The sequence below is a fragment of the Protopterus annectens genome, chromosome 9.part0 (assembly GCF_019279795.1).
Source record: "Protopterus annectens isolate FY-2018-M chromosome 9.part0, PAN1.0, whole genome shotgun sequence".
In the NCBI taxonomy this organism is placed as follows: domain Eukaryota; kingdom Metazoa; phylum Chordata; order Ceratodontiformes; family Protopteridae; genus Protopterus; species Protopterus annectens.
The window spans coordinates 1,151,658,846-1,151,672,074 of record NC_056743.1 but is presented as its reverse complement, the minus strand read 5'-3'; the positions used below and the strand labels follow the sequence as shown (position 1 = coordinate 1,151,672,074).

Here is a 13,229-nt window from a genome sequence, read left to right as displayed (position 1 = left end):
AATTTATTAATTTATTAAAGTAATAGGATAGTATGGGGGGAATTTATTATATTTAATGTATGTGTTGAATGCATTATGAGTTCTAGCCCTTTAAATGCTTAAGCATCTTGTTTTCCCTTTTAATTAATTAATTGTTCATTTATTTTGATGAGTATATATGGAGTGTTTTTGTGTAGGTATGCATTTGTCTCCATCTGATGAAGTTGTTTAAACGAAAACGCAGTACTGGTGTAATTGCGTTAGTGGACTGCATAGTCAATTTTATTGTTTCTGCATTGTATTGGACTGAAGAGTTGTTTTATTAAAGCATTTTGTGAGGATTACGGATTTGTGCTTTCTTCAAACTGTTCTACATTTTGGTGTTTTGGTGAACATTTGAGCAGTGATTCTTTTTGGTTCTAGTAATGTGTTGGTTTGCCTTATGGACTTTGATGTTGGGGCTATACTGCATGTAGGCATATGTGTGGTGTTGGGTGCCATTTTTGGTGAGTGCTTTAAAGATTGCTGATAACAGACATTGTCTTTTGAGGTTTGGGAAGATTATTTTTTAGTGCCTCAGCATAGGTTTGTCTCTGTGTGTGGTGGATGTAGTGTGTGTGTGTGTTCTTGACAACCTTTGTTTGTATGCAAGATTTTTGCCTCCAGTGAAATTGTGTATGTGCATCTCTGGCATACTATGTTGGATTCTTTAAGGATTAAATGATTGTCTGTGAAAATGAGACAATTGCTACATTGTCTCAGGATGTCCATATCTACACACCTGGCTATGGAGACATTTGTAAATCACATATTCATGTTGTCTGGACCTGTATTGAGGTGGGCTATTGTAGGTCATGAATGGGTCATAAATAATTCTCCTTGGGTGGTCTCTGGGGTTTGGCACGAGACTAGGTTAGATTGCCTAATTGTGTGACTCTGAGCAAGTCACTTAACCAGACACCACTCCCGGACTGGGTCTGAGAAAGGTTCATTGAGGTCAGTGCTCTATTCCAGAAAACAAATGATACAAAATAAATCAAGATAAATAAATGGTGCTAAGATTTGATAGTAATGCTGTTTAATGTACTGGAGACAATTTGTAGTAAGGAAGGTTTACTCAAGTGCAATACTGGTTTGCTGAGTGGGCACTTAGTATTATGGATATATAGAAAACAATGGGTGGGAAAGTACTTAAATAATTTACACAACAGGCAATAGCAATGGAAGAGGAATGTGAGGGACTTCTGAAGTTAGTTTACCAGAGCCACCATTGCATGTACCCACCTTATTTCTACACTTTTATATGCATCACCAATATTCACCAATCCTAGAAAATCAGACCTTGTCATTCTTCAAACCTGCTATAATAAAATTGCCAAATTTGCAACAAATGTGCCTCATCGAACACATCACTGCATTCCTCTAAAAGCTCTTGATTGTCTGGAACTTCCCAATCTCGTTCTTTATAACCAACTTATAACAACCCACAAACTTCTTCACTGCCCTGACAAAAGCCCTGCTTTACAAAACCTACTTCGCCCAAGCACTAAAGCTAGAGTTCTACGATCAAATCAGAAACTGCTACTAAAGGTAACAAAAACCAGTAACTCCGCTGGCACTTCCCTCTACAGCAACTCACTTGCTAAGCAATGGAACAGCTCCCCCCCACATTACAACTATAACTACCCTTACCCCTTTAAAAAAGCCTTAAAATCTCATCCTCAGCATCTCTGGTTATGTAACTGCAACAACTCAGACTAATCTCCTACTATTCCTTTCAATCTGCTTATACAGCTCTCTCTCTCTATTCATTTCCCACCCCACTACTTCTCCTTCCTTGCTTTACTTCCCAATATCATTTCTTCTGTTATATCGCTATACTTCTCTAAATGTCCTTTTCCTTTTCTAGATCCATCTTACTTTACACCTTTGTATTATTCCTCTATATATGTATACATTTTATATATATATATATATATATATATATATATATATATATATATATATATATATATATGGGTTATATATATATATATATATATATATATATATATATATATATATATATATATATATATATATATATATATATATAGTCTGCAACCTTCCTACTTATCATACCTTTGACCTGTGCCACCTACTACTATCAACCCCTCCTCTTTCTGCTCATTATTTCATATCTGTACCTACTCTCTCTCCCTTTAACTCAGTACCCTCCCTATCCAAGCTATCATTTATACATATTTCTTCCTACCAGCTATTTTATAATGTGTATATATATCCCATTCTTCTCTGAAGTATTTGATGTTTAACTCTTTTTTTCAACAGCTTTTTTAATAGAAAAGTGCATGTATACTATGTATGATTGCATTTAATCTAACTGTATATCAGATGTCTAATGTAATATTTTACTGTTTACTTGGTGCTTTCCTCCCAGGCCTGCGCTGAAAAAGGACATGCCAGTATTACTTTCCCAGTTAACAAATGTAAAATAAATGAATAATAAGGGGAGGAAGTCAGAAGAACAGCCTTTTAAAAGTATAACAGCGAAATTGTGGGAGGGTTGAAAAAAATCAAACTGGATGGTTAGCATTTCAGAAACTTTTAGCTTAATATCTAAATGGTGGGTAGGGCAGGGTCAAATAACACAGGGGGTAGGGGGGACAGTATGTAGGTACTTTCTTGTACTTCTTTTTTGTCCATGGTTTAGCCAAAAAGTTATCGCCACGCAGATCGCTAGAAGTGCAACTTCAAATATTTTATTAGAATTTAAATAAAAGTTTTTTTTATTCCCTTTTGATGAAAAGCTTGTATTCCACACCTCTGTGTTTTAAACAAAAGACACAAAACCCAAGACTATTGTCCTTGCATTATTGTATAAATCAGGAACAGAGCTTTATGTTTTAATTTCTCAGGTGGGTTCATTTTTATGTTTTCTTAAGCTAGAGATTTGTCAGTTAAGTTCCAGGGTGGGAGAGGGTGGTTGTTCAGGATGATGGGGTTCCATTCTCCCAACCTTTCTGCCTCACATTAGGATTGATTCCAAGTGTAGTGCTTTGTATTTATCTGCAGTGAACCTCATCTGCCATCTTTCTGCCTTTTTCATTCTTTTCAAGTCCTTGTTTAGGCTTTATGCTCATATTTTTCTTTTGCATTTATCTTTATCTTATCTACATAAGTTTGAATATGTTCTCTGTTCCCTCCGATATACATGCCATGAGCACACTGCAGAGTGTTAAACTCAGGAATGGGTCCTGCAGTATTCTACTAATCGCTTCTCCTGACAGTGGTCCTGTCATCAAAACCTGTGTCATGCTTTCCAAATATGCTGCAGTCCAGTTCTTCGGTCTTGACTCTGATCCCATCTCATACAGTTTTTCTAGCAAATGCCTGTGTGGGACAGGATTAGAGGCCTTACGGCCTTGCTAAGGATGGATACACAACATATGCTGCTGCTCTACTATAAAGTTCTTCTGTACCATTGTCATACAGCTATATTAAGGTTGACTGAAAAGTCTTGTTGGCCAGAAATCTGTGATTATTGTTCTGGAGATTAATATCCTGTAAAAAAGTAAACAGATTTCCTTTTAGATCTTCACTATGACTTTCTCTGCAATAGCTCTTAGACCAGTCATCCATAGTACCATGGAATTTCCTTTCTTCCTCCTTGTAAAGGGTATCTCATCTGACTCCTTCCAGTCTGTATGGACTTCCGCACTTCTGTTAAAGATCTTCTTGAGGTCACTGATTCTGAGCTCATCTGGTGCTTGTGCCATGTCCTCCTTTAGTATGTCCCATTTCTTATTCACCACCTCCCTTTTTATCCGGCTATTTGTCCATTGGTCATCCCACTCTGTCCTAGCTCCCTTATGGCAAAGTATCCTGCTTTCCTATTTTTTCTAGAAGCTTAAGATGATGTATTGATTCAGTAGCTATGCTAGTTCACTGTCTCTTTCATCTCCCTTCATCATCATGTGAGACAGTAGTCATAACTGTGCATCTGTAAATGTGATAAGTAAGGAATAAGTGTTTGTTTAGAGAGCAGGCCCAGTACATGAACTGTTTTAATTAGGTTTCAGCAGTGTTCTACCAAGTAAAATGCAATCAGTAATGCCTGGCACAGGCCCTTTACAGTACACATACACCAAGTTAGATCTTTGATATTGCTCAAATGTATAGTGTAGTGTTTTTGTACTGTGAAGGGTCTGTGCCTGACATTACTGATAGCAATTTTGTTGTAAAAATTTTGCTGAAAGATAATTTATGCCTAGAGTGTGGACTCTGCAGTTCAGTAAATGGCACTTGCACAACCTGGCTAATTAAAGGACTTACTGTACTGGGCCTGCTCTTTATGCAAGCACTATGAACCCGTGGATGTAAAGGAAAGCAGGCCTCTCATTAGACCTCTTAGACTTGAAATATTTAAGCTGGGAGTACTATTTCTTATAGAATTGTTTTTGCTTTGTATTTATAGACTTGAATTCTGTAAACAATGTACACAATTTCTTATTTAAATATTTACTTATTTTGTATTTATAACTTTTTATTCCTTGCATATTGCCTTTCCTAAGGCATAGGCTATGCCTGAATGGAGTCTGTGGATCAGCATTCTTACGCAGCTAATTAATTAAAAATCAAAATAGTAAAACATGAGTCCTTTTGAGAAGGAATGAAAATCTCTGTTTTTGTATTAAAGTGCAATATCTTGTGAAAAGAATTAATGATGTAAAAAACATTGGGGATTGTTGGGGTGTGAGTACATGTGCATTCAGTTGAAGGAAGCTCCTATGGTCTCATATTGAAATGGGTGCAGAATTAGAGACATGCTAGCTCATAGCTATTGTCAACGACCTGTTGTCACTATTTTGTAAATGTTAGGGTCACACGAGTACTTATGTGGTTGCTGTTTGCAATCTATTGGACTGATGTTTTGATAAAATGTGTAATTTTTTTTATGAACGGTCACTTTAGTTGTAATTATTTGGGACTGTATATGCCCTAATGGTTACAGCTGACCTGGGTGAAGCACATTTGTGTGACAGTGAGTTACTGTAATTATTGAGTGAAAGAGTGCACAGACGCTGGTTTGGGCAAGTTCCAGTTTGTCGACAAAGTTAAAGTATTTGGGCAGGTGTGTGTGTGTGTGTGTGTGTGTGTGTGTGTGTGTGTGTGTGTGTGTGTGTGTGTGTGTGTGTGTGTGTGTGTGTGTGTGTGTGTGTGTGTGTGTGCGAGTATTTTAGGATTAGGTAAGGGGTACATCTAGTGTGTGTATCTGTGAGCTGTCTTGTATAGTGATAGTGTTATGAGAAGGGCTTTTTTAAAACAAGATGCACGTTAGGGTAAACCTCCAGCCTACTTGTGATATCTGTGAGGGCAACCCTTGAAACAGAAGCTAGTAGCATTTTTTCTTCCACTGTCCTTTCCCCCATGGTGAAGGGCAGCTTGCAGCAACTATGATTTATTTTTTGCCTTGTCCCACCGATGTGTTACTCTGCTGTGGTACTCTTTCAGAATGTGGCCTTGGCCGTCCACCACATTTGCATCAGCAGTGACCTCTGCCTAGCCTAACAGCTCTGCCTGTCCTTATAGGATTTTCTTAGATTTCCTAGATTAGTACTAGGCTAACTGCCCTTTTGGGCTATTTTAAGCCTAGCCAGTTACGCCATGTGAGACTCAAACCTTGCACCTTGTATCTGCAAGGTAAACACCCAAACCATTATACCATCCTCCCTCTATAGCTGTTATCCAACTCAATGTGGAACTGGCCACCCCTTCCTGAGGACCTCAGAGGAACTCATTTTCATGTACAGTGAAATAAATTTTCATTTTCTTAGCAGCTACTGTATGAAAACACCTAGAATGCACACTACAGAAATGTATTGCAAAGCTAGGTAGCACAATAGATGTACTAGAAAACAGTGGTTGCATATATTGGAACAGTAAACAAGGTAATTACTGTGAAGTCTTACCTTGTAATCTACATGTAAAAGGACTATGCTGCTTTATGAATTTCCCAGACTTTATATTATCTGACATGGAAGTGGATAAGTGTGCTAATAAGGTTTAAATACAATGTAGTGTACATGTATATTCAGTCAGCATCAGGGCTTCAATTTTTTTATAAAATCCAGCAAATGTGTATTGTGCACAGGATGTAGTCATGAGATGGGAAAGGGGGCACCATATTGGTGGTGTATACAGTCGTGCATAGGTTATACCACAGCTCTGTAAGAGAGTGCAAACAAAGTCCAGGAAGCAGGTGTTGAACAGCTAAATGTACTGGTAAACCAGCACAATTAAATCCAGTAACACAAAGGCACAGCATGACCATACATGTAAAACAAGGTTTATTATTTCAAGTTTTCGAGTTGAAACTCTTTTTTCAAGAATAAATCAGTGCATTAAAACCACAGAATAAATATAGAACATCAGCCAATCACATAACATATCTCATAAACACATTATATAATTATACAATTTACATAATTAATATAGTTGACTACGCCTAGTTCACTAAAAAACTTTGTTAAAAACAATTGTCAACTTAACAAATTTCATTACTGCCTAAAAAGCTCCACAGGACAACTGCAATACTCTAACATATGCTTGCCTTAATTTCAAAATGGGTTTAATACTATTAGTTTTATTAATCCCTGGATAGACATCAGATCTAAAAAAGTTTATCCATTTGTATTCTGCTCTCTCTGTGGCATTCACAATGCCCCCCCTCTTGTTTTTGCAAACTCTCTGCAGTATCCTAAATTTAAATGTATGTTCATTTCCACAATGTAAAATATGCTTACTAAGTGAATTTGTCTCAACCCCCCTTCTTATATCAGATAAGTGGGATGCAATTCTCTCCTTGAATTTACAGTTAGTTTTTCCAATGTACAAACACAAACAGTTTTCACAGTTAGCCAAGTAAACTAAATTTTCACTATTGCACGTCCCAAATGCCTTAAAATAAAGTTAACTTGTGTTATAGGATGTATAAATCCTGTTTCCATATAATGTGCTTGAGATATGTGATGTGATGTGATGTGATTGGCTGGTGTTCTATATTTATTCTGTGGTTTTAATGCACTGATTTATTCTTGAAAAAGAGTTTACATTTGAAAGCTTGAAGTAATAAACATTGTTTTACTTGGATGGTCATGCTGTGCCTTTTTGTTACTGGATTTAATTCTACAATAGAGTGCAAACACAGGATGTGAAAAACTAATAGGCTTCATGGCAAGATGTACATGCAGAAAAATACATGTTGCTCACATAGTCATTGTATTAGACATCTTCACGTTTGCTCATTACATCATATTATTAAAAACAGCAGCAAGCATAACATACTGGATATTAGTGTGGACTGACTGGAAGGTACATTTATTTGTAGGGCATGTCCTCTTTGGCAACATTCCTCTGGCTATGAGGGTTGGTCGTGGGCCTGATATGTTGGTGGCCACCGGACGTCATCTCAACTAGGATTGAGACATTCCCATGTTATGTGAGCAATGCTTCCACAAAGTACTGTGAGCCCCAGAGAGGTAGAATGGTGAGGACAGGAATGTCACTGTTCCCTCAAGTTTGTATATCACATTATGACTATTCTGTTTTTATGGCATATTTACCTTCTCTGCAGTTGTTTGATTTGCTGCATCCCTTTTACTCCTATAGATGTGGCTGATCATTGCTGTAATGAAGAGTCATACAGGAAGAAATTACAATACCTCTCCTGTTAACATGATATAGATTGCCTGCATGCATTGGCATGCATTGTACGCAGTACAAAAACAGTGAATGCTAAAACATCGATCCCAAAGGATCAAAACTAAAAACAACAATAATAAAATAAATAAATAATAACATAAAAATATAGCTACTGTTTTTTGCAGGTGCTGCTGCCTGCTAACTATATATAGCAATTCTGAGATTGCGCAATGGCAGGGAAAGGTCAAATTACCCCTTCCCACTGTTACATGACCTTCCACAAAGTAACACCAGCAGAAGAAATCAAATGATTATTTGATCACTTCTAATGACATTAAAGATGTCTGATATAATGAATGTTCAAGTATATGGAATATTAAGTGCGTGGGGGGCTTGGGCCAATAGGTTTCTTTGAGTCATGTTTTATAGAGCCTCAGAATCATTCCAGTCTAGCTAATTGAATAATATGAGCTGGGAGAGCTGGACTTACTCCCCTTTGGGCCCATGTTAAAGCCCATTCCAAAGGTTTGCTGATTCAAGTTTGTGAGTCAGTCCTGATGGAATGCAACTTAACAAACACCAACTCCACCTTTGTTATTCATTGCATACTCCTATAGATATAAATAATATAGATGTAGTTATCAGTACAGCTTCGATGAGGTACAGGTTTGTCCATTGCATGACTGACTATCCTAACTGTGACCATTGTAAAATGGTTAGCACAGAGTGGGCTGTTTGGTGATGATGCACATTTACAGTCCAGTGATAGCTGTCATATATGCCCATGGTAGATTTCTGGCATCACATTGCACAACTGACTATACTGCTTTGCTATGCTTTCTACATGACGTTATTTGTAGTACCAGTTTGCGCCACTGTGGCCATTATTGCTTGCTGTTGCATATTGCTTGTTGCCTATTAGTAGTATTATCACCTATAGCTGAATACACTGCACTTGTGTAGTTCTCAGGGATATAACTTGGATGACATAGGTGTTATGTACATATTACATGAAGTGTCAGTATCTTGAAAGCGGGAACATGCAGCAGGCCATATTGTTTTATAGCTTTGATTTATTTATATATATATATATATATATATATATATATATATATATATATATATATATATATATATCCACTTCTATGTAGGGAATGCCAGCCTATCACTGTACTTTAATGGGCTGTTATTCTCCACCACGGTATGCTGCAGTTCTGTTGTGGTACATAGGTTTATAGGTAAGTATAAGGCTAGCTGCCCTTGTGGGCCATTTTAAGCCTATCCAGTTTCCCTTTTTGTGCTCTAAATAACCTCTCCCATCTGGTTATAGTTTGGCCTTACCCATCCCATGGTCAATAATTGTATATTACCCCTAATGAGAATAACTGGGATCATACCATAAATAATTTGAGGGCACCCATGCATGGGTTAAAACATTTAGGAGCTGCATCTGTCCATTAATAGTACAGGGGGCAGTCCTGCTGTAAATTTTGTTTCCCAGCCATAGATCTAAGTTTTACTTGAAAATTAACAGGGATGAACTTTGTTTTATGTGGAAAGGAGTCTGTTCCATAGCAGTGGTGTCCTGTGTGAGATATACCTCTCCCTCCAAACCAGTATGGTGATATTATAGAAGTTTAGATCCCTAGACCAAGCATTTCTGATCTCTGTTACAGAATAACAGGAGCAGGGAAAGCAGAATTTGCATGTCCATGCTGTGTTCATAAACCTCAGTATGTGCACAGTAGCACTGCAACCAATGTGTGAATCACTTACAGTTTTTAATTTTCATTGGCAATCTCGTATGAATGCAATAGTGTACTATGGTAATGAATCCCAGGGCCCACCATTTCCATTTCCCCTTCAGTCATCAGATATTTGGTAACATATTTATGTTCTAATGTCTGTTGTTTCAGTAAGAACTTAAATTTTAAGTTACTCAGCTGGACCATTATATTGGTATGCTGCACAGGTGAGTAACATTTAAATTTAATGTAATGGTAAAATCAATTTGCAGAAGTAGGATATTTCACAGTATCTGTGATCACAGTGCTAAATTATGGTAAAACTGCTCACTGTTGCACATTCTTGGCAACAGTGCCATCTACAGTATCAAAACACAATAGCCAAGGTCAAAGTGCACTCGAGTAGTTCTCAGCCTGCGCAGAGTAGGGGACCACTGCTATGGAACAGATTTGTGGATATAAAAAAAACAGCCGAATGCTTTACAGCACAGTGGCATTAGTCACTGCTGAACTTGGTTCCCACTACATCATATAATCTTACCACAGTTTGTGAACCTCCTTATTTCTAACTTCTTTATACTCTAGCATTTGTACAGTTGATGACTATCCTTTTATTTACTCCCATGTTAGTAAGATGCTTAATATCAGCCTGCCCCCAGTGTACCATAGGAAAGGCTACATAGCCTTACCACTGTGTTGCCTCTTTCAATAGTCTGTTGTACACATAGCATTCTCTTATTTCCTAACTTGATCTACTGTACCTCTCATGTTCCTTGATTCACCCCCTCCTAATATCTCTACATTTGTGTTTTCTTAACAAGAAACCATGGTTATCTGAGAGCCCTTACCAGCTTAGTGTAATAGTGGTAATATCAGACATCAGCTAGTGACAACATAAATAAATAAATCAGTATCTTGCTGCTTTATAAATACAAAGGCAAACTCATTTTCTAATAGTGTGGAAATTCTGTTTATTTTACTTTGATGTGAACTTTCTTTGTGTCTTTGTTTCTTATGGAGTGGTACTTTAACAGCATTTTTCTTTGGTAATGGGGCTCTTAGAGTAATTTGACTTAATTGGCAAACATATTTGGGATAGAATACACTAGTCATGTGTCTAAAATTTTTCTTTTGGTTTCTTTAGGTCACTGAATGATTCCCAAATGTTAGTTTTGTCCACAATGTGGATGCTTTTGTCTGCTGGATCATATTAACAGTCTTGTAAAATCTAAGGAGAAAGGTGTGACTGAAGATGGTGTGGTGGAGATCGTTTATCAGTCTGTACTGTTGTCGATCGAGTGCACCTTTCCAGCTATTTCTGTTCACAGTGGTCACATTTGGTGTGGTCCTTCCTGTTGTCTGCCATAGGCTGCTGTATTCCTACTATTACCTGAAGAAATGGTACCTAAGCCCCATGAGTCATGACTTCCTGAAAAAGAACCTGAAGGAGGCAGAGGATGCTGTTCAGTACTTTCAAAGAATGCACCCAGAAATACTGCAGAGTCCAAAAGCACAGGACGAACGTTTCCCAAAGCCATGGTTGGTGGTCACTGTGGTAACAGTCCAGAGGAAGGCTGAGTATCATTACCTTATGCAAGTGGTTGCCAAATTCCACCAACTTCTCCAGAACTGCAGTCACTGTGGGAGTAATCGCATTTTACTCTGCAATGTTCAGGAGGAGCCAGAACATAATGAAGATGCCAGGGTCCTGAAAAAATTCTTCCCCACCATAGAGCGTTTTAAAGACCCCAAAGACTTGCTTGGCTTCAAAGTCAACAGCCAGTTTGAAAAAGAGAAACAGGATTATCAGTACTGCATGAATAATACTCTGAGCCGATTTGATCCGAAGTATGTTCTTATGGTAGAAGATGATGCTGTACCTGAAGATGACATCTTTAATGTTCTTCATCACCTCTTGACCCAGCGAAAGTCTAAGACAAAGCTAGAAAATGCTTTATATATAAAGTTGTTCCATCCTGAGAGACTCCAGCGGTATATTAATCCAGAACCTATGCGCATCCTAGAATGGATTGGAGTGGGCATGAGTGTAGGGTCCCTTTTAACATTTCTTTATTTGAAAATGTTTAGCAAGCCTGAAAAACTGTGGCAACTTTTCCTTTATTTCATGATATACATTATGCTCCTTGTAGAACTAGTAGGACGTCATTACTTTCTTGAACTCCGAAGACTATCCCCTCAGTTCTACAGCCTTGTTCCAGTAACTGAGTGTTGTACGCAAGCTATGTTATTCTCAGCACAGTCAGCTCAACGTGCTCTTGGGTACCTAGATACAGTACAGTGCCAGAGTAGATTTGCAAAGGATACAGCACTGTACTCATTTTTGTGGGAAAGGCATGAGTATGCCTTTGTTGTTGAGCCAAATCTTGTCCGACATATTGGACTGTTTTCTACTCTCAGAGGACTGACAATAGATCCTAAACTCCTGTAAGTTTATCATTGAATGTGTATATATCCACATATGAATGTGTGTCATCTCAGAATTGGCCATTAATTGAAGATGAGCTTCTTAATGTTCTCCTAGTCAATACTAGCCCTCACTCTCTGGTCACAGAACCACAGTGAATCCAGGTCAATGATCATTCCAGATCTAGTAACCAGTGAGATTTAACAAAGTGAATTACCGTGATACCAGCTATTGCACTGTAATTCAAACAGTCCGTCATACTTCTGCAGGCAGAATGTGGACATTTTGTTTTACCCGACCTCACTAAGATTGCTCAGTTCTATGAATACGTAAAATAATTTAGGTGATTACACTTTGACACTGTATGTTATCTGTACTTCATTTCATTGGAGAGCTCATTATGTTTCACTTACATATATCTCTATATTTTTCACTAATTTCTGTGCATTTCAGGAGTTATAATTGTGAGTGAAAACTGTCGATCTAATCAGATGTTGTTCAGATATTATGAAAGTATAAATGTTTTCTCAAGTCACAAATGTGGAAATTTTAAATGATGCATTTAAGGGACCCTCTAAAGTGGGTGGAAACCTGAAACAATCCTGTTTGTGTCTTTTGTGTCTTTCGTGTCTCATGTCTTTCAGTACTCTGTTTGTCCAACACTGGAAGCATGCATGACTGTTTCAGTTTGATCAGGATGTATTTCTGCAGCAGTTAAGGCAGCTTCTACCTCATTGTCTCTACTTTCTACTCACTCTCCAATTTTGGATCTTCTGACTTTGTTTGATGGTTCCTTTATTTCGTACCGTGAAAACGTGCACTTCATTGTGCCTGCACTTTGCATACCACAAGTCAAGAAAACCACAGTAGCTGACTTTTGTTTTTTGTTTAGAAACAACTGTAACAAAGTTGACAGATTTTTCAGATAGCAGCATTTTTTATTCACTACCTCACCAGATAGAAAGAGAGAAGTCTGAAGTCTTCAACTCCCAGCACCAGCTCCTAATGGTAAGAGTTTTGCAACTGACTGACAGTTTAAAAAGTAGCGCTGTAAGGTACATTATTGATCTGCCACTTAATAATTTTATGCATGTATCAAAAGTGCCTTGTAGCAGTTTTAATTTGGGTTTTCCCATAGTTGCATTCACTTGGGTTACCATTAGCTGAGAGAAGTCTTGTGTTTACCTTTGGGGGTTAATAATGAATGCTCTGTAGAACTATACCTTTCTCCTGTCTCCTTTCGGAGAGTGTCCTGTAGTTGTAGGATGTGGCCTTTTGGGTTGCATTACAAAGGGAAGTTCAAGCCCATCCTCTGTTAAGCTTTCTATTGGTTATGCCTATTACTTTGTTCTCAGTCCCTATGACTAGTCTGCATAACA

The 13,229-nt window shown here is 37.8% G+C and overlaps 1 protein-coding gene across 2 annotated transcripts in view; it reads left to right on the top strand.

Annotated features, from left to right (window-relative positions):
• The window catches only part of LOC122811882 (post-GPI attachment to proteins factor 4-like), an 86,166-nt gene extending 73,719 nt beyond the window's left edge, over positions 1 to 12,447 (top strand). For both annotated transcript variants that reach the window (XM_044084021.1, XM_044084022.1), the window contains one exon: positions 10,570 to 12,447. In XM_044084021.1, the coding sequence (XP_043939956.1) occupies positions 10,678 to 11,874 (1,197 nt within the window). In that variant the 5' untranslated portion in view covers positions 10,570 to 10,677 and the 3' untranslated portion in view covers positions 11,875 to 12,447. The remainder of the gene's footprint in view (positions 1 to 10,569) is intronic.
• Positions 12,448 to 13,229: the final 782 nt, after the last annotated feature.